The 20,933-nt window shown below is 42.8% G+C and overlaps 1 protein-coding gene across 24 annotated transcripts in view; it reads right to left on the bottom strand.

Annotated features, from left to right (window-relative positions):
- dst (dystonin) overlaps positions 1–20,933 on the bottom strand; it is a 121,384-nt gene that overhangs the window by 32,211 nt on the left and 68,240 nt on the right. For 23 of the 24 annotated variants that reach the window (XM_050071965.1, XM_050071946.1, XM_050071952.1 and 20 more), the window contains 16 exons: positions 20,623–20,799; positions 18,635–18,758; positions 17,795–18,003; positions 17,338–17,655; positions 17,082–17,248; positions 16,796–16,952; positions 15,305–15,431; positions 15,066–15,116; positions 13,555–13,790; positions 13,298–13,427; positions 12,700–12,899; positions 11,295–11,793; positions 9,473–10,941; positions 1,318–1,479; positions 942–1,112; positions 488–654 (listed from right to left, as the gene is read on the bottom strand). In XM_050071965.1, the coding sequence (XP_049927922.1) occupies positions 488–654; positions 942–1,112; positions 1,318–1,479; positions 9,473–10,941; positions 11,295–11,793; positions 12,700–12,899; positions 13,298–13,427; positions 13,555–13,790; positions 15,066–15,116; positions 15,305–15,431; positions 16,796–16,952; positions 17,082–17,248; positions 17,338–17,655; positions 17,795–18,003; positions 18,635–18,758; positions 20,623–20,799 (4,364 nt within the window). The remainder of the gene's footprint in view (positions 1–487; positions 655–941; positions 1,113–1,317; positions 1,480–9,472; positions 10,942–11,294; positions 11,794–12,699; positions 12,900–13,297; positions 13,428–13,554; positions 13,791–15,065; positions 15,117–15,304; positions 15,432–16,795; positions 16,953–17,081; positions 17,249–17,337; positions 17,656–17,794; positions 18,004–18,634; positions 18,759–20,622; positions 20,800–20,933) is intronic. The other variant, XM_050071945.1, reaches the window with a different exon arrangement.

Raw genomic sequence — 20,933 nt, 5'->3', positions numbered from 1 at the left:
CAGGGGGAAACAGCTAGCCTGGCAACATCCAAAGGTAACAAAATCTGCATACAGGCACCTCTTAATCTCATCAATTAGCATTTTATATCTCGTGCTGGTGCCAGGGCGTGGATCTTAATACCTTTGGAAAGAGACAGGTAGGCTGTTTCTCCTTGTTTCCTTTGTGCTAAGCTTAGCTAACAAGCTCCCAACTAGTTTCATATTTACAGTACAAACATTAGGCAGGTATCGATCCTCCCATATAATTTGTTGAAGTAGTCCTTTAAGCTCATGCAGAGGAAAGTAAAGCTGACTTTAGGAGTCTGACATTCTTATGAAGTTTTGAATATATCCAGATCTAAATCAAGGCAAAAACACAAATTCAATTATGGGGAAAAACAGTGCTTTGATTCTTAGGAAAACTTTTCATCAGGAACATTTAATTCTTAACCGCACTGACGCTTTGCATTAACAAGGAGGTTTACCATTACAGGTGTTTTATACAGACCTGTTTTCAGCCTTCTTGAGCAGAGTGTCCCACCTCTGCCCCAGGCATTCGATCTCTTTTGCAACCTTGTCTTTATCCACAGACTCTGCCAGCTCTGCAACCTTCTCTCCTTCCTTTTTTATCAGCTCCACTGTTGGCTTTCTGTCATCCAGCAGTCTCTGTAAGAGCTGTCAAAGGCAAACAAAGGAGGAGAGTTATTGGGCGCCTTTAACATGCTCTGACCACGAGCATTGCTTGGTGGTGAAAAACAGTAAATCTAACGGGCACAAATTAAGTGGCCGTTAAAGGAAAAGCTTTGTGTACCACACTCAAGTTTAACAATGGATGTCAATTAAATAAGATGAATGGCAAAGTAATAACGTTGTGTGGATTTTCTAGCGTTGAGGTGGAAAGATTAAAATAGAACTGAAGTGTGTGTGTGTTTATGTGTTTGTACCACGTGAGACCGGCTTACTTTCTGCTCTTGTATCTGTGCCTTGACCACTTTGAACTCTGCAGACGGAGGTTTTTGATTGGCAATGAGCTCCTCTGTGTCAGTCAGCCAGCTGAGCAGTGACTCAAGAGCATCCTGGAACCTCCCACAATGCAACAGGGCTTCGTGCAGCTGGGCTGAACGCTCAGCAATCTGCAAACCACATGGCAAACATAGAGGTCACCTGTTTAAAAGCCAACTTCAAACTGCACCCAGTAGCTCATCAAAGAACAGCACTATAACAAATACTAAGAGTGGATGACTCATTACACACACGATACTTCTCAATGGTTTCATTAATAACCACTATTTAAAAGCAAAGCTAAACCAGTCAGACAGGGAGTATAAAACAAATAACCTTTTTATTGAGGGTATTCCACTTTGTGTTGACTTCCTCCAGGTCATCCTCAAGCTTCTTGGTAATGGTGCCTTTGGTTGCATTCTGGATTAGGCTCTGGCCGAGGGAGCTGATGTCTTGAAGCTGTGTCTGTAACGGATCAATGTCCTCTTTCTGGAAGGCCTACATACAAATGAAACAAATCACGGTAAATGTTCACAATGTTCACAATTCCATCAGTCTTATCAAAAGGTTCATTAAACCAACTTGATTACTGTTCCAGTTGTAAAAAGCAGAGATTTCATGAGGCATTAGTTTTATTACATTTTGTGTAAATAGACCAAATTAAGTACTTGATTCATACTGAACAATTCCCCTTTTCAGTGAGTTTTATCACAATTTATTGCTCCCTGTCATGTCGTCTAAAAATCATTTTGTGTTACACAGCTGTACACACACCCGTTCTTTGAAACATATCAAAAATTTAACAATAAACATCTTTAAAATTGGATGATTTAGATCAAGATTTAATAGGAAAAAGTCCAAGATGATGCCGGGAAGTTACCAAATCTAGAGGCACCATCGCCACGACACCACCTCGGTTTTGGGGTTAAAAATCCAGCTGACATAAACAACTCTCTAGACAGTCAGCAGCTTCTAGAAAAGCAGAATTAACAGTTGCAACACAGCTGTGCACAATCACACAGACCGACTTCATGGCTGAGCTCATGAGCAAAACTCATGATGTGATCGGATAGAAAAATATCAAGCCAGCAACTGTGAAAAACTCATAAAGAGGCATATGATCTCGTGAAATGTGCTGGACCAGCTAATGAACTCAGAAAAGACTCAGAAATGAAGAAAGAGGCTATTTTTGGGCACCTGTGGGGAGAAATAACCCATCGGGTCCATTTCAGGACACGCAGCGATGGCACTCAGTAAGGCCTCTATCTCCTGCTCTCCTGCGTGCTGGAACGTCTGTAAACTTTTAGGCAGACAGGCCTCCACTGATTGCAAAAACTCCTCCAGCTCCTCCATGTTGTACTTGGACGCTCCTTGTTGGACAGTACATGGTTTTGTGTGCTGGCGGCTCTCTATGGGTAGAGTTACAGAGTTTCCATACGTCTCAGGCTGTGTCACCACCACACTGACCAACTCACAGTCGCCCTGACATGACACATCCTCCAACAGCTCGGCAGTGGACAGCTCATCGTAGTCTGTTAAAGTCCTTGAACGCCACCCAGAGCTTTCGTTTTGAGTCCTGGAGGCTGACCCTGAGGATGACCTCCCGGTGGAGTGTTTGTATTCTCCATTGCTGAGGGAGTCCTTTTCGTTTAGATCCACCACACCAGATTCTGTTTGTCGCAGCTCCTGGACCAAGCTGCTGCTGTGGTAAAGAGACCGGTTGTCCCTCGCAGGTGAGAAAGGAAACTCCTCCTGCCCTGAGCTAAGAGATCGCCCAGTTCTCAGGTCCCCGGACATATGCATCGCCTCTGAAGATGAGAGGCTCCTGGTGCCGGGCCCTGCTCTTTTGTGGGATCTATGAGCATGTCGCTCCCTCTCCACAGTCGGGCTGTACAGACCCGAGTCTTCTTCAGATGTCAGTGAGCTGGTCATACTCTGCCCTCTCCTGCCATTGATCAGCCCCGGCCTCTCAGCACTCCCGGAGCACAAGGTGCCACTGCGGCTCACATACTCCCCCAAATTAGTTGGGGCAAAAGTCCGCCATGAACGTCTGTGATGCGGATGATCCTTCTTCTCTCCTCCCTGGAGACGCGACTTCGGCAGCACTGTGTCAGTCGCCCTGATTATGTGCCCGTTGAGTTTAAGTCCATCAAAGACCGCACGTTCATCCAGCAGGGCAGGTTTGCGGGTTCGGAGCTCAAACGAACTGGAAGCAGAGAGAGCTCCATTTCCACACAGGGTGCTGAGGTCTAACGTGCGGTGAGTGTAAGGTAGGGTGCCTGTGAAGTGCCGGGAGGAAAGGCTGCCTTTAGAGCCCGAGTCTATTTGTTCATTGAGCCTGACGGTGTCATAAATGGACCTCTGGGGCACATAGCAGTCATCAATGTTCAGGTCCTCCTCCTCCCCCTTCCCGACACAGGAAGGGTTTTGTCTGAGGCAATCTGGTCTGCTCAGCGGTTTGCCCATGCTAAAACAATTGTCACTTGCTCACTACAAAGAGAAGATTAAGGATGTAGTGAAATCCTCTGAGGTATATGTTGCTTTAGTGCACACTGAGTAGTTTAAGAAGAAGTACAATTTCACCAATTTACACAAGAAGCTGTGTGCAAAATAATCCTCTCTTAAATATCAAATAAATACTAAATGTTTCCACCTATTATTCAAAATAAAATCAACCACTCATGGAGGCTTCCTTTTAAAAATATGGACACAATTAAGTTGATCTACATTTAAAAAATAAAGGCTTTAGAAATACAAATATGTAAAACAATATTAAAAAAATCCCAAACAAATGCTAGGACTATATAGCAGCTTCATACTCCGTATCAGGAATGAAAATCCAGTCTTTCAATACAGTCACCGATCCCAAATATATTCCCCCAGGCTCTTCTCTGTGCCTTGCCAAAACTTATCACCGTTCCCCTGGTCCAAAGTGCTTCTTTTTCCCTGAAATCCTCACAGCATCCAGGCGAGCCAAAGGAAAAAGCTTCAGTGCATAGTGAAAATATCCACAGGGCAAATCCAGCAGGCTCGACCGAAAACTGTGGGCAGTTCTGAGGAGAGCTGGTACTCCTGGATAAACAAAAAAGCCTGCCCTTTCTCTCTCTCATCGCTCCCTCGCAATGACAGACACCCTCCTGGCAGAGGGTTTCATGCCCCGCCCCCGCTCATTATTCAGACAACATCTGCCACAACTCCATTTGTGCTGAGAGCCGCTCCGGCACATGTTGATTGGTGGACACATGACCCTTTTTTTTTTTTTTCTCCTCCTTTCTAATTCCCCCTTATGTCAGCATGGCCCATATGACTTCACTTCTAAGCCATCTCCTGCATCCTGACACAATCACTCACTTTTCTACTTTTTTTTTTTTCTTTCACTGACTGAGGGAACGGGGAGGGGAAGAGATACGCACCAGCTTTTCTACTTCATATAAAAAAAATAAAAAAACGTAAACCAGCAGGCAGCAACAGCTCCCACTCTGATGACATCACACTAGGCTGAAATAGATACACATTTTCCTTTTTTCTTTCTCTATGCCCTCTGTTGGCTCCTCGTGGACGGTTGCTGTGAACCCTGCAGATATTCTTAATTACTGTGGAATGCTGAGGGAGGCACAGGTCCCAGGTAATTTAACACCGACGGCTCTGCCAAGTGCATGAAGGCGCTTTTTATGTCCAGTGACCGGGGATAGGAGAAGAAAGGAGAATAGGGGAGATAATCAAAGGAATTTATTTTTGTTTCCTGGATTGTCTACACCACAGTAGCTCCGTGAGGGGCTAAACAATCCCAACTTCTTTGTCCAGATCTGCACGCATGAGAGGAGACGGAAAGGGGACGCTGGCAGAGATAAATAAGCAGCTGAGATCTGGTGGGGTTTTAAAAAGGGGATGTTCAGCCACTGAAACCTGAAGACGTTTTAAATATTCAGGCTTTTGTATGTATGAATACAAATTACACTTCTAGTCATCTTCCTGGCTGCTGCAGATCCCTTTGTCCCCACTGTCCCATATATCTTTGATACTATGTGAACTTTACATAAATTGTTAATGCCGCGTTTAATGTAAGCATACAACAACACAACAGCTAAACACACAGGGAGAAAGATGTGCTCTCTGTGGAAGACACCTGAGCATTGTCAAATATTACCAGTGATAAATAATCTTTAAATCAAATATTTTGCCGTTGTTCTTTTTATTGGTATGAAGCTGTAACTTTTCCAAAAATGAAAGAAAAATTGGGGGAGCGCTTCCTGGATTATTAACTGACTTGTTTGCATGGATTCTGAAATACAATAACATTCCTCATCAATTAAATGTGCTAATTATTTTCTTTATTAATCCATTAATCTTTTGAAATAAAAAATGCCTGAAAAAAGTGACAAATGTCAAATGTCAGCAGTCCGAAAGCCAAAGATATTCGATTCAACATCAGAGAAGACTAAGAAAACCAGCAAACTGTTACAAACTTAGAAGCCAAAAATCCTGGGAATTTTTGCTTTAGGAATTACTTTGATAAATAAATGATCATGTCTGTTGCTGATGCATTTTCTGCCAACTAGATTGAATACTTGTTAAGATCGATTCAGCTGTTACCCAGCAAACCAAGCTGACTGATGTATTCAAAGACAGGTTTTGTTTCAACTTTATGGTGGGGGGTGCTACCCCAGGACATTTTGAGCATCAAACACTTTGTTTCCAGCATTTTGGTGAAGATTTATGCACCAATTTTCTCCTTTTCTGCATCAATTTATAGTGTAAATGTCTTCAGTGTTGTCAAAATGACATCATATTTACTATAAAAGAGATAAAGTCAGCTGATTGACTGAGGAGCCAGGGGTCTGAGACAACTTTCTACTGTTAATTAACGGATTTTCATGTCAGTGTGACTAAATGTGCTGTGAGACTGTACAGAGTATTGTCTTCAAACTTGTCTTCTGGCCTTCAGGTGCAGTTGAGGACTGCTTTAACACTTGAGAATTCGGTCTGCACTGGAAACAAAGACTAGAAACCTTTGATGAATAGCAAACTCACCATAATCGCCTTACAGCCAAACAATGAGCACTCTACCTCTATAGCAACTGTCCCACACATGTCTCATGTTTCACTTTAAAAACAGTGTATCACTGCTATGTGGCAGTGAGTCAGCAACACTACGTCGTCACAGTGACACTTTTTGCCCTCGTTTACTTCAATGAACCGCGTTAGCTGCAGTATGATTCAGACGGTAGAAACTCCTTTCCAAGTGTGCAAGAGACACTGATGTAATGTCTGAGAGAAAAGACGCCCACGCCAGCCCCCAGTGGCGTTGAGTCACCAGAGCTGCCCTTTAAGGTACACATAAAGATATACATACACCAGGACTCCCCTCAGCCGGGCTGCTGCAAACCTCATGTGAAAAACGAGAGTAAACACATGAAGTCAGGCATGTCTCCTTCAAAACTTGACCTAAAATGGTAAGAGCACATGAAAGAGACGAATCCAACGCGCTGTCTTTCTCTGTTTATTTCTCTCCCAACAGCTGCCAATAAAGCCAACTTACCTACAGAAACAAGATCCACTGAACATAAAACACAATATGACACAATCATCTAATGTTTTCATGCTGCAGCTAAATAAAGAGTCAAGCTTTGCTTTGTTTTTGGCAGTTTTTCCTCCTCATGCTAAGCATTGGTACGAGTGAGTACAAAGGGGGCTTTCCAGCAGCAGCTGAGGCTGGATATGCCCTCTCAACACGGACTGATGACAGGACAAAGAGGGGGTAAAAACATGCACCATGACAACGCTGCTCAGCAACAATTTGAATCAATCACTTCTTTAATAGTTTCCCTGAGAGGCCTTTAAACCAAACTGACACCCTCCTGCCCCTGCGACCTCGATGATATTTTAATCCATGTATCTCGACTGGAGGTTTGGACGGAGCCCTCCTGCGGGTGTGCAGCACCCCCTTAATTGCAAAAACAAAAATCCCTTGACCTACATCTTAGGACTGATCTGTGTCATTTGCCTATACCCGGCTGTTTACATTGTTTTATCATAATACTATCTAATACTATAAATGACTCACCTCTAAATATAGGTTAATCCTCTTTTGGACATCTCTACAGGAATTTATAGGCTTTTAAAATATTTTGCATCTGTCTGTGAATCTTACTAATGGCTACCCCTTGTGTTATCCCTCACTGAAACTGACAAAGGCCTTTACATTTTCAGAGACAACATGGGGAGTTAAAGGAATTGAAACAGACCATTAGGACAATTAGGACACTGTGGGTGGGTGTGTTTGTTGTTGTTTGCAATTACTTAAACTAAATTTACTTAGTCCAAGCATTTATAATACAATAGACAAAAGCATAATGACATAATCGAAAGCATTTGGGACAATAATGTTAGCATTAGCATTAGCATTCAGACTGATTTGTACCAGGGATGGGTGCAAATTATCTACTTGTCATATAATAATATACGCAATATTTTTTTGGACAATATTTAAGATTATAGATTAAATTGTGCTCAATTTTGGCTGAGTTTTCTGTTACTATTAGACTAGTCACCTAGTCCAAGTTTAAACTTCATTTTAAATGAGGAATGAAATTCAGTCACTACAAACATCCCTACTTTGTACCAGCTATACATCTACTACTAGTGTGTGTCTTCATATTACCACAAGCCCTAATGGACACTCAGCCCAGCAGTGAATACTATAAAGGTTTTAGGACATACTAATAACTACTAAGCATCACCGTACTAACCGGTGTCTATGTCAAGATGGTCACATTAACACCAGGCTACTCTAAGCTTAGAGCCTGACATAATGTCTGACGGTGAAGGTTCAGGCGTAGCAATAATATCGATGTTAAGAGATCAGACGCAGGCCCAGCTTCATTACTGAGACCATTGAATCAAGTGACGCCCTGCTGGCGACCACCTGGCTGTGACGGTCCATCCCTCCTGCACCATCACTGCGTATGGGCCACAGCTCCTTTGTTAACACCAGATGCCCTTAATGAACCAGCAGTCCCCAGAGGATTGCCATGTATAGAGCGAGAGTGCTCAGGGCCTGTTGGTTCTCTGCCCTGGTGCAAGGTTTTTGTGGATAGACAGCATCTAAAATACTAATTGTAAGTTTTTGAAATATATGTGAAACCCAGGAGAGAATAAAGCTTTGAGCATGTAGCTTTTAACCTAGATTAAGTCATAGTAATAATAAAAGCAGCATTTGTCAGTCACTGCTACTGTGAATACATTTGTCACACTGATCACAATCTGAATTAAAATAAAAAAGATTATGATAAGACTTTTCTATCTGCATATCACATGTATGCAAGTTCCATTTTCTACTGTTTAATTTTTCAAGAAAGGTTTTTCTCAAGTGAGCTTCAGTTTCACTGTATGTAACCAAAATGTCAGACCACACGTGTCAGTAATTATGTTTGTGCAATTAAACGTTGCTGTGAAAAACATTATGCTTTCAGCTGTGAATCCATCCCACCATTATCCTTACTACCCAAAAGTCTGCTTATTGTTTTAAACCTTCTTTAAATCGATGTCAAATAGCTGTAATTTATATAATATCTACACTAGCTGAACCTTAACTGAATTAGTTTAGTGACAGAACATTATCTAGCAATTATTTTGATAATCAATTGTTTAGTAATTTTTTAAGTAAAACATTTAATATTGTTGCGTTTTAGCTTCTTAAATGTAAAGAAATTGCTACTTTCCCCTGCCTGTGTTTAACATCAGAGTAAATTGAATATTTCTGCGGTTTTTGACAGTTAGTCAGACAAAATAAAGACATTTAATGACATCGCCTTTGGCTCTCAGATATTGTGATGGACATTTTTAACTGTTTTTTAAATGTTATATAAGAAAAACGATTAATTGCGAAAATAATCAGCCAATTAGTCAGTTGTGTAAATAATTGTTTGCAGTAAATACTGCTGATGCTAAAAAAAGGCAATAACAAGGGTAGGGGCTGCTGTGATTTTATCATGTATGTCTACATGTTAACCTTATTCAAAGGAGCTCTGTGCGACATTCAGAGCACTAACATAACAGCAAAAAATTATTGTCATGTAAAGATATAGTGGAGTAATGGCGTCCTGAGCAGAGAATGATGTCACGCTCCCTCTGTGTTTTATAATCTTAGCTTCTCTGTTTGTTGTTGACAGTCCGACCGCACTTGCATGTGATTTCAGTGTGTGTATCCCAATGTCTAACTCATCGCCACCGTCCTGCTCACAGCAACTTGAATAGCACACTTTTTGTATTAGGGAAACACCCAAAAGGTTATTGTAGTCAGTGAAGCACATTCTTGTTTCTTGCTAGTTGCCAACTCAGCTACCTCCATGTTGAGAGCCATGTGCAGACAATCTCTGAATCACAGATATACTCTGAACATCATATAGAGCTCCTTCAACCAGTCAAATTAAGTGAAATTCCATGTTTAGATCTAAACAATAAAATAAATGTTAAATCTGGGATACCTTACCTTGAAAGCCTCCAGCTGTTGGTTGATGACGTCCGTCTCCATGCCGACAGCCTCCTGCGACGCCTCCTTGTCCACAGCTCTGCAAAGTTTATCTTCTGCTTGGTGTAGTTTATTGTACAACTCCTCCAGTTTGGTGAGAGTGCTCTGCACCTGCACCTCTCTGCCTTTAGCCCTGTCCAACAGTTTACCACACTGCTTACTCAGAGCGTCCAAGTCTCTCTTCAGGCCCAACAGGTCAGGTGAGGATTCCGTCTCCAGCATCTTCTTACAGCTGTCTCCAGCATTGGCCGTGTTGGCTATCAGCTCTTGCAGCTTGGCCACAAAGCTCTGAATTCTGTCTTGCTGTTCTTTAAGTGTTGCCAAGTCCAGATCCACAGGAGCCATGCTGTCCAGTTCATCATCCAGGTCTGTGAAACGGGTGAACATCTCACGGATGTTGTTTTGGAACTGCCCAATACCCTGCAGTTTACCCTCCAAGACTTGGCACGTCTCCTCTAGTTTCTTGTCAAGTGTGCTGTAGTCTGTTTCCATGCTGTCAGCCTGCAGTAGGAGGTCTGTCACCCCGTCAGCATCTGGGACATCAACCACAAGGTCTTTGGCCAAGGTCTTCAGGTGCTCTATTTGGTTCTGCACTCCCTCTAAACTCTTATGTTGAGCTTTCATGTTGGTCAGGTTCTTGTTGCTGTGTGCCTGCACTCCCTGTGACTCATAGGTATCCACCTGCTTCTTAGCTCCCTCAAGCTGACCCTTTGCCTCTTTGTAGGTATCATTAAATTCCTTAACAGTGTGTGAGATCTTCTCCAGGGACTCCCTCTTGCTCTGCAGACCTTCCACTACATTGTCCACTCTTTTACAAATGCTAGCCTTCTCCTCTTTGATGGCGTCAGTGTCTGCGTTGGCCACGTCAAGGAGGCTATCTGCAGCCGTGTTGAGCTGCTCTACCATCCCTCTGTGTTTGTCCACATCCTTCTGGAGAGCTTTCACCTGAGAAATGGAGCTCTCCACTGCAACAGGATCGACAGTGAGTTTGACTCGGCCCTCGCTAGCTTCACACTCCTGAATCCAAGAGCTGAGCTTCTCTGCGTGCTCCTGATACTTCAGGGATTTCTGCAGAGCAGTCTGGAGTTTGTCAGCTTGCTCTGCAGAGCTCTTCTTCACCTCCTCCCAGTTGGAGGAAAGTGTAGTAAGCTGCCCTTGTAGGGCCAACTTCTCTGCACCGTTAGTATTCTGCAGAAGCATCTCGCCTTCCCCTGTGATTTTGTTGTAAGTTTCTTCATGTTCGCTGAGAGCCTTTTGGAGCTTACTGTGCTCCTCCAAGGATTGTTGCAGGACGTCCACTTTGGCAGAGATGGGCTGGGGCTTAGACTGGTCTTGGAGCTTCTCACCCAGCCACGACTGGAAGTCTTTGGAGGTCTGATGGAACTGCTGAGAGCTGGCAAAGGTTGAGTTGAGCTGCTCGATCCGTTTTGCTACAACAGAGAAATGTGACAATTAGCAAGTTAAATGCTTCAATACCGCTCATGCAAAAAGTGGAACCAAAGGGTAGCTGGGATATTGTTGCAGGTGACCTTTCATTCTACATGTCTGAAATAATTTAGTGGACAATTTCAGTTAACTATACCAGACGCCAAATTTTTTGACGAAGAAAATATAGCCATGGTTTGATTCCCCCTGGAGAGCAAATGTGATTACTACAATTTAGCCTGCTGGGAAGTTGTTGTCATAGCATGAATATATTTTAGTGTGATTCAACACAAATAGAATGATGCTTTCTTTCCAAACATTACAACACTGCATTATTAGGTTAAGTTTAAAAGCCAACCTGCTTTCTCTTCCAACTGTTTGAAAGGCTTGCTGACACTCTCCAGCTGCCTGGCCAGGTCTGCTTTGAGATAGTCCTCAGTCACCATCGCTGTGAGCTCTGCATTAATGGCCTCAGCCTCCTTCAGCTTCTTCCTCTCTTCTCTCAGTTGCGCTGAGATGTTCTGGACGTCCTCCAGCTGCTTCTTCACAGCATCGGGCTGGGTGCTTTGGCCCTGGTGGTTGGTGAGCTGATTCTCCAGCTGAGTGGCAGTCTGACTGACACTCCTCAGCAACTCCTGAAACTTGCCCGTCTTCACCACGGCCTGGTCGATGAGGCTGTCTCGCTGGTCAAGCTGTCCTGTGAGGCCTTGCCATTTCTGGGTGACGGCACCGAGCTGCTCCCTCACCAGCTTCCCACTTGAGGGGTCCTGGTTGCCTGAGGAGCTCAGGATGGCAGAGGCAGCTTCCTCGAGTTGCTCGTATTGAGGTTTGCGGCTCTTAAATTCATTCTGGAGGATCTGGAAGGCACAAATCAGTCAAGATGAACATTATTTCAGAAAGCCATAGGATATTCTGGTTCTTAAAGGGACAGTTCACCCCAAAATCAAAAATAGATTTTTTTTCTCTTACCTGTAGTACCATTTGTCAACCTAGATTGCTTTTGTGTGAGTTGCAGAGTGTTGGAAATATCGGCCGTAGAGATGTCTGCCTTCTTTTGAATATAATGGAACTAGATGGCACTCGGCTTGTGGTGCTCAAAGCACCAAAAAATACATTTGAAAAATTCAAAAGCAATGTCTCTTTCCAGAAATCATGACCCAGTTACCCAAAAAAATCCACAGACCTTGTGAAAAGTTTCATGTAGGAGCTTTTTTCTTTTTTTACCAAGCTACATTTGCCAACAGTATCAGCGGGCAGAAAGAAGTGTGCATCTACTCATGAACAAGAGGCTCGTGCTTGTGACGGCACATGATGTAAACATTAATGGCTTTCCTCGGCTAAGCTGTAACATTAGCTAGCTCAGTGGTGCTAGGTGAGCTGGCAGTATATGCCCGCTTCCTTCTGCGCGATGATATGGTTGGTGGGTGTAGTTCAGCAGTAAAAAAATAGTTCCTACACAAAACTGCTTAAAACAAGGTCTGTGGCTCATCTTGAGTAACCAGGTCATGATTTCTGGGAAGAGACATTGCTGTTGAGTTTTTCAAATGTATTTTTTAGTGCTTTGAGCACCACAAGCCAAGTGCTGTCTAATTCCATTATATTGGAGAGCAGACAGACATCTCTACGGTCGATATCTCCAACACTCGGCAACTCACATCAAAACATTCTCGATAAATAGCACCATATGTAAGAGGAAAAATATTTCTTTTTGATTTTTGGGATACACAAGCCTCAGGTTATCCAACAACATGCACCATGCTTACCTGAACTTGTTGCTTCTGCATCTTAAGCATGTTGGGGTCTATGGAGAGGGGTCCGAGGACACTCATCATAAGCTCCTTCTCTGAGAGCCACTGACCAAGCTGCAGCTCAGTTGTTTGGAAGATGTCCAGGTTCTTGTTGGACTGCTCCAGGTGCTGCTTCCTCTCCTCTACAGAGCCGCTGATATCAGCCCAAGCAGCATCTGAACAGGGGGCAGAACAATCACACCAGTCTATATTAGTCAGCAAAACAGCACCTTTCTATCCACTGTCCTACTGTTCTGACAGCAAACCTGCCACTGTGCAGGACTTGGCATTATGAACGTGTTAATTTAACTGCTGTGGCAGAGAGCAGGTACTGAGACACGTTCTGTTGACATGTGCTGCATGTATGTTGTGGGTGGATGACTACATGAACACTACTGTACTAATACAGCTGGTCTAATGTCTCATATCATATATGTCATTTTGTAAAAGCCTTTACTCAAAGGCCAGTGCCATAATGAGATACATTTTTCATCAGCGGGATTCAGCATACCTCTGACAGTTTCAGTGACATAAATTACACAGGGCCAGCTGGAGACAACACCTTGGTGCATACCTATTTCTGCCAGCATCTGCTTCCACTTTGCTGCCTCAGTGGAGTTCGGATGAGTCTTAATCAAGTTGAGGAGCGTTTCTCTGAGCTTCTGGAGCTGCTCCTGCTTCTGCTTCATGTCATCCTCAAATGCCTGAGAGAATCAAAGAAATTATAAGCGCTCAATCTTGTGATTCCCAACTTAAGTGTCATATGACTATCTCATTCACAGCAGAACAAATGGTTGCGGTTTCAGAACAGAGTTAAACAGACTACTGTACCTTCTGCTGTTCAAGCTGTGTTTTCACTGAATCTTTCTCTGTGGCTGCTTTGTTCCAGGATGCTGCAGTCTTTTTCATGTCCTTCAGCCAAGTCATCATGTTGTCCGTCTCCTTTTGGGCCTCTTTCACCTCCTGCACAGAACCACTCAGCTCTGCCGCTCGACTCTTCAGCGTTTCTCCCAGGCTCGCGTAACCCTCGTTGACGAATGACGTGTTCTGCTGAATTATCATCAGCTCTGAAGACATTAAACGTAATTCAATCATTTCTTACCAGGGGTTTATAGTCAGAGTGTCATCATGAGGTTATCATAACAGTTAGGCACACGTAATATAGTAGCTCTGTGGTACAGTATGTTCAGAATATGAGTGAGGAAAGTAGCAGCATTTGTGGAAATCATCAGCTAAATGATGAATTCAATAAAATACTGGGACTCATTCAAGAGCCGCTCATATGAACAGATGTAGGTAAGTCGCACATATAAGTGACTTAAGAGAACTTGTGCATTTACCAATACGAGTCGTACAAGTCATGCACAAGTCATGTTAGTCTGACTTTCTCTGCAGGGGGGAAAACTGTTGTTTGACTGAAGAATTATAATGCCTTAATAAGAATAAATTTTGAGTTTAAATAATAATGAAATCAACAAAAATGGACATTTAAAAATAAAAGAAACTTCATATAAAATTAATATTTTGTTTACTGCATCAATGTGATGTGCATGATGTACTGCTATGTATTTTGGCACAACAACTTCTGCAGGTCATCAGTGTCACACTAATGAACTGCGCTCACACTCCAACAGCTGTCTCAGAATCCTTAAGCAGGTTATTGTCCAGGTGAGCATCCTCTGCTGCATCAATTATAACAGAGTGTATTCTCAGGAACATCTGCATGACCGCCCTAAGATATTTTTGTGAATGAAACCTGCCAAAAAAATGGAGTAAAACTTGGAGTCCTGTATACTAGATATTTAGGGGCATTGAGTTTGCATATAATCAAATCTTAGCGACATCCATCTCGTCATAAACAGGTGGCATTCATCAGTTTAAAACGATTTTGTGCAGCTACGAGCTGTTCTGTTGATTCCATTTGGAACAAGCCTCACAGCACAAAGCAAGAGAGGTATCAATGAATGTTCTTGCATGTGGCCTAACGAATATAGCTCCTATCTAATCTAATTATATGTCCTCCCTGTGTGTGTAAAGGGATGTTTGGCCCTTTAAATGTCGATTAATTTTTGAAAAAGCTCGATGGAAAATGATGAAATAACTCACTCCCTATGGAGCTGAGGTTTCATTGCTCAGTTGGGACACTAATATATTTGTTAGCTCTTCTGTAACTGTATTACTCATAATCTGAACATGCTGTTTCAGTCATCTCCAACAGTTGCTATTTGTTTGACACAGAGGCACCACAGCCATAGCAGAGTTTTCAAAAACCAGCCATTATACCTAAACAGCTCACCACAAACATTTAATTTCCACAGCAGCATCCACACACACTTGTTTACCTTTATTGGTTAGGTAGGAATGGCTCGCTGGACCACCACCATTAGTAAGAGCTGATGCAAAGACATAAAGACAAAGCTTGTGTAAAGGACAGGCAGACTGTCTAGGATTGTTGGCACAAGATCTTTCCATGAGCTCTAATGGTTAGTGAGCGTACAGTACTCAGAAGTGCGCCCAAACACCATGCTTCCCATTCCACCCAATGATTCAAACGCATGAGGTTAGGTGCGTTGATGTTTACCTGATTTGTTCGGGGTCTTTGTCTTGGCGGGGGATGTGAGGAACGTCATGAGGCTGCATAGCTCTGATCCTTTACTGTTCAGGTCTTGGACAGCAGGATCTTTGGATGTCCACTCGTCTAATAAACCCTGAATAACCAGACAAGTAAATGGAGCGTTCCATTTATAACACATAAAAGCAAAAGTTGATGTTTAAAAATTCACATGAGAGATGTGTGAAAAAAATTATAATTAAGTTCCTTTAATATTTTTGGCTTTTCACACTGGATTTAGGATCTACTTCTGTGATCTTTCTGTAACATCTTAGTCTCTGCTGGACAACATAGTGTTTCACTCCCAGATCTGTCCTGTATAAACACATACCATCCATCTGTCATTAGTTGGCAGAGAAAGCAAGGCTGGGATGTTGGGGAGTTAAGGGAGGATGGGCCTCTAATCTATAAAAGCACACTTACATTTATCTATTGCAAAACACACAGACTCCTCCACTGTGCCAGGTGCAAAGTGTAACACCAATGACTTCTGTTCCAGCACTTAAAGTGCAGTTAGACATAATATATATGGGAATAACCACGATATTGTAACTCTAGTTCTGTTAGCACAGGCGGAGCCCTCTACTGGACTCTGTGGGTAATTCTCTCCTCCAATCACGAGCATGCATTTGCCTACTGTAATTTGCATGAACACAGCCAGCCAATTAGGCAAGGCAAGGCTAGTTTATCTAAATAGCACATTTCATACCAACCCACTCTGGCATCCCAAAATTTATTATAGCCCAATCACAAAGCACGCCTCAGTTTCAGTTTGATCTATGAAGTCCAATAACATAAATCACAATTAGCCTTAGAGGGCAGCACACAACACTCCTTTGTCCTTGTACCCTCATAGCTGATAAGGAGAAAGTCCCTGAAAAAATCCCTTTAAGGGGGAAAAAATCAGGGCGAATATGTGTGGAACCCACAGTGTATATAGGAGCCATATGTCCTGTCATCACCCTACATCCTCCTCAGCAAACAGCATAGGAGCGCCAGGTCCCCTTAGTACAGGGCTTCACCAGTGCTAATAGAACTAGGGTTACAAGATCATAACCTTAGTTCTATCTCACACAGGCTCCGCCCTCTACTGGACTATATGAAGAGCCTGATGGATGACATAACATCAGCCCAGTCACACTAATTCTGACCAGCTAATGGTTAGTCGCCATGGAGAAAGCTGATCAGTGGTGTGACGACCCCTTCCACTCTGCCTGTCAGTTATCTTACTCTGCTGTTTGTGTTTGCAGATGCTGGTGGGTGGAGTGGGGGGATCGTCTGGTCATACCTGCCCATCTGGGTGGGGCTCCCAGAGGGCATAAAGGTACTGCCTTCCTAGTCAGTCACTCTCTCTCTGTGAATGCGTGCTTGTGATTGGAGGAGAGTACTACCAATAGAGTCCAGCAGAGATCATGTGTGAGATAGAACTGGAAAAGACTTTCTGTTTATCTCCTGACTCACATTGACTATCTGCAGGTCCTTTTCCAGACTCTTCACGCTGCAGCTCGGCTGAACCGCAGGCACTTTCTCATTGGTCTGCTCCAGCCACTTGGTGAGAGCGCTGGCTGCAGATCTGAACTCTTCCAGCTGGTCCTGACAGGATGATACCTCCTCTTCCCTGTGGTAGACAAGAATCAGTCATATCATGCATCCACCTATACAGTATACAAACACAACTGTTAAGGAAAGAGGATGTTTAAGTGGAGATACAAAGACCTTATTTTAACCCTCCCCTGTCCGAACTTACTTTTCTTTGACGGTGTCTGTGAATGTGCTGAAAATATTCGAGAGACTGTCCATCTTGCTCTGGATCTGGGCTTTGTTTCCATCTGGGCTTATTTCAGACAGCTCCTTGGACAGGGTCTGCAGCTTCTCCAGATCACTGGCATGTTCAGCCATCTCAGCTTTAGTGGTCTACAGTGAAATATATAATTGTCAGTCATTCTTTGCAGCATAAAATACATTTTTGGATGAAAACATCGCATTGGTTGCGCTACAGTTACCTGCATTAGCTGAGACAGTTCACTGAAAGTTTTCCCCGGCCCGTCTGTCTCGTGCAGATCTTGCGAACGCTTCACGACAAACTGCTGAACTTTATCTGCGATGTTCTCAAACTCTTCCACCTTGTCCTTCAGCTGCTCCAGCTGGGAGACTTTTTGCTTATGCTTGTCACATGCATCAGAGAAGCGCTGGGAGAGAACGTCCATCTTAGACTGCAGAAGCGCAGCAGCGGAGGGATCTGCCGTCTCCACAAACTTCTTCACCTTGGCTTTCATGGCTGAGATGCTGCTCTGTCGACTTGCTATGTCCTGCTCTAATGCCTTGAAAACACAGGAGGGAAAACTGTTTTAAAAGCTAAATAAAGTGAATATGGTAAAAAAGAATGAACCACTGAATGCATAAAATAATAGATACAGGATCTAGTTAGTGGACGGCTGACATGCTGACAGGAATACATACCACTTCTTTGCTGAGGATGTCTCCAATGGATGCAGAGTCCAGGGGAATTTGTCCTTTCTCTTTCACACTGGCCTCCACTCCCTCCATCCATCCCATCATCTCATCCAAACCATCCTGGACACTCATGGAGCGAGTCAGGGTGATTTGCAGTTTCTCATTTCGATCACTTACAGACTTGGACAGGTTGTCGTAGCGCTCGACGATGTCATCTACAACGCAGGCAAACAAATCAGGTTGTGTTTAAAACTGAACAATTTCTCATTGTTTGGGGACACATTGTGAGATAAACATTTCAAACCAAAGCAGAAACTCATTTGACATTTATGAGTTTATTGAGGCTAAAGATTATACTTGTTAAGATTTCGGTAGAGTAAATGCAGTTTTAATTGTAAGCCAAGAAACCAATGTTTAGAGAGAAGTGATACAAATAAGACACATTAAAAGCCACATTTCACATTGAAAACCTGTTTAAATTTTAGAAATGGGATTGTGGACACTTGGAGAGTGTGCTTGCGTAACAACCTACCTAGTTACAAGCAACAAGCTGCAAGGCTAACATTTTGCAGAGCTATGAGATTAACTTTAAGCTGCACTTTCTGGAAGCAGATCTGCTCTGTCTCCCTCACTGAGAAATTCTAGATCTAGCATCTGCCCTGCTTGTGCTAGGTTGGGATCTTTAATTTTTGAAACAGTATTTCAATATCTGGCATCTTGCAATTTGCATATTAAAAGTCTTAATCCCATTATTTAAGTGTCAATGATAACACATAGTATCATTTAAACTCAGATATTCTGTGGAGGGTGCAAAATCTGCTCCCTGTTTTGATTTATTTCCCTCACCTACTGTCTCCTGGATGTCATCTGAGTTGCTCAGCAGGTCTCCTTCAGATGTTACCAAGGACTCAGCTGCTTTGCGTAGTGTGTCAATAGCAGTCTGATGTCCCGTCATCTGACCTTGCAGGGCCTGTGGATCAATACGCAAGAAGTGGAAGTCAGAGAAAATAAAAGCATCCACACAGATAACAGTCCTCTGCTGACATTTATACTGTACTGTCAGATTATGTGTATAACTTTTGTAGTAGATTGCAGATAAAAAATGATGATGCACAAGACCGTCTGGACAGCATTTATGGAAATATTGAGTCATGCCACAGATATGTTTAGAAGTACCTGTCTGCCTCGACTGTAACACTTAGAGAAAGGCTTAGGATTCTTTGCAGTGATTTGTAACTGAAGCTGAAAGTACAGCTTTCCCTGGTTGGCCCACAGGCGCCTCTTATCTGGGCATATCAATGCTGAAAGTCACTACCTCCCTACAGAGAAATGTTTAAGCTAACTGCTGCCAAAAGCTTTGACAGAGACAGCATCGTTTCTTATCCTCCTGTAGGAGTACGCAGGCTACAAATAACCACAGTTAAACTATTCACATGTGGGCCTGAATTTGAACACAGAGCTAAAAATAGCCATGCTGTACTTAAGTCAGTGGAAACACTGTATATGGTAAGGCAGGTCTGTCGTGCCATGACCTTCTAACCCAGTCGATGCTTTGAGTCCTGCACGTGTTATTTCTTAATAAAGCTATTCTTATTTCTTTACATCCATCATTCAAAACTTGACATCCATTAAAGGGATAGTTCCAATATTTTGAAGTGGGATTGTATGGGGAACTTATCCATAGCCAGTGTATTACCTACAGTAGTTGTCGGTCAGTGCACCCCAAGGTTTGAGAAGCAAACAGGAGTACCGCCACGGAGGCTAAGCAATGTACAGCTGTGGATGGGGGCAGCATTAAGACATATTTTAGACACCTAAAAAAAGTGTCTGCTATATTGACTTTATTGACATTTTCATCACTCACCTTGCAGCACTGAGTCCTTTCCAATGAGTGAGTTGTTAACGTTTTCAGTTCCCCATTTATGCTCTCATCAAAGCCACCAGACGCCATTGAGAAAAACAGTCATTTAAGCTCGCTGCACCCAGGAGCTGCTATTCTATTGCTGCCTCAACTAGTTAGCTTGTTTGCGCTATTGTGTGAGTTTAGTGAATCCGAACTAACCACTTTAAACGCCACAGGCACACAATTACACAAACTAACTAACTGATCAAGGCAGCAGTAGACCAGCAACTCCTGTATTCAGCGATGTTAAATTACTGTTTTTCTCAATAGAGTCTGGCTTTGAAGAGAGTCGCATAATTGCTTTAGTTCCCCGTTGAAAATGATTGTCTGACAGTATGGTAAAGTGGTGAAAATATTCTAAATATAGTGCACACTTAAACTGATACTGATTTTTTTGCGGTGGGACTATTTTTAAGTGGCTAACACATTTTACTGCTGCCATACAGTGCTTAACTTCTGCGGCAGCACTCGTGCTTGCATCTCCAAACATCCGTTGTTGGTAATACACTGACTATGGATAAGTCCCTCATACAACTCCACTTCAAAAGATTTGAACTATCCCTTTAATATACAGATTGAGTTGATTAGAGTTGTAGTTTCCTACTTTGTGTTGCATTGTGTTGCTGCACAGAAATTTCCTTTGGGATAAGCAGTATGATATAACATCTTATCTTATCTTAAGGACACCATCTGACACATGAAAGACAGTTACATTAACTGTAACAATCTAATTTTCATCATTGTGATATGCATTCCATGGCAGTAAAGATCAAAAGGGCTTTTTCACATGACTTCTGTGTTGGCCTCAAGAATTATGGAGGCGTCACAGAAACATGAAAAAAAATGTACAACAAGATAAAAAAAGGCAACAGTCTCTGAGCTTTGGACTTGGGCCTAAAGCCCGACAGCCCTGATTTACAGTTTTCCTTGCCTTGGTCTCCTCCAGCTGTTTCTGTAGGGTTTGTGGGTCAGCTGCTATGGTCTCTGATTGCTGCCGTCTCGCCTCCTCCTCCGAGCTGTTGAGCCACTTCAAAAGACCGGCGCTAGAGTCGTCATATTTCTTGTATTTGTCAACAACGTCTTTGAGGTTGTTGCCGAGCTGATTGCACTAAAAAAAGGACATTAAAATATACTGTATGAGTAATATGTATCATGAAAACAAATGATTAAGTGCACAGGTGCAATGTGTGAGGACAACAATTTAATGGGAAACAGTCACTTTCTCTGGCAGTTACTTTCACT

This window comes from Epinephelus moara, chromosome 19 (assembly GCF_006386435.1).
Source record: "Epinephelus moara isolate mb chromosome 19, YSFRI_EMoa_1.0, whole genome shotgun sequence".
Classification (NCBI taxonomy): Eukaryota; Metazoa; Chordata; class Actinopteri; order Perciformes; family Serranidae; genus Epinephelus; species Epinephelus moara.
The sequence above is the reverse complement of the archived record's forward strand: the minus strand, read 5'-3'. Positions and strand labels throughout refer to the sequence as shown.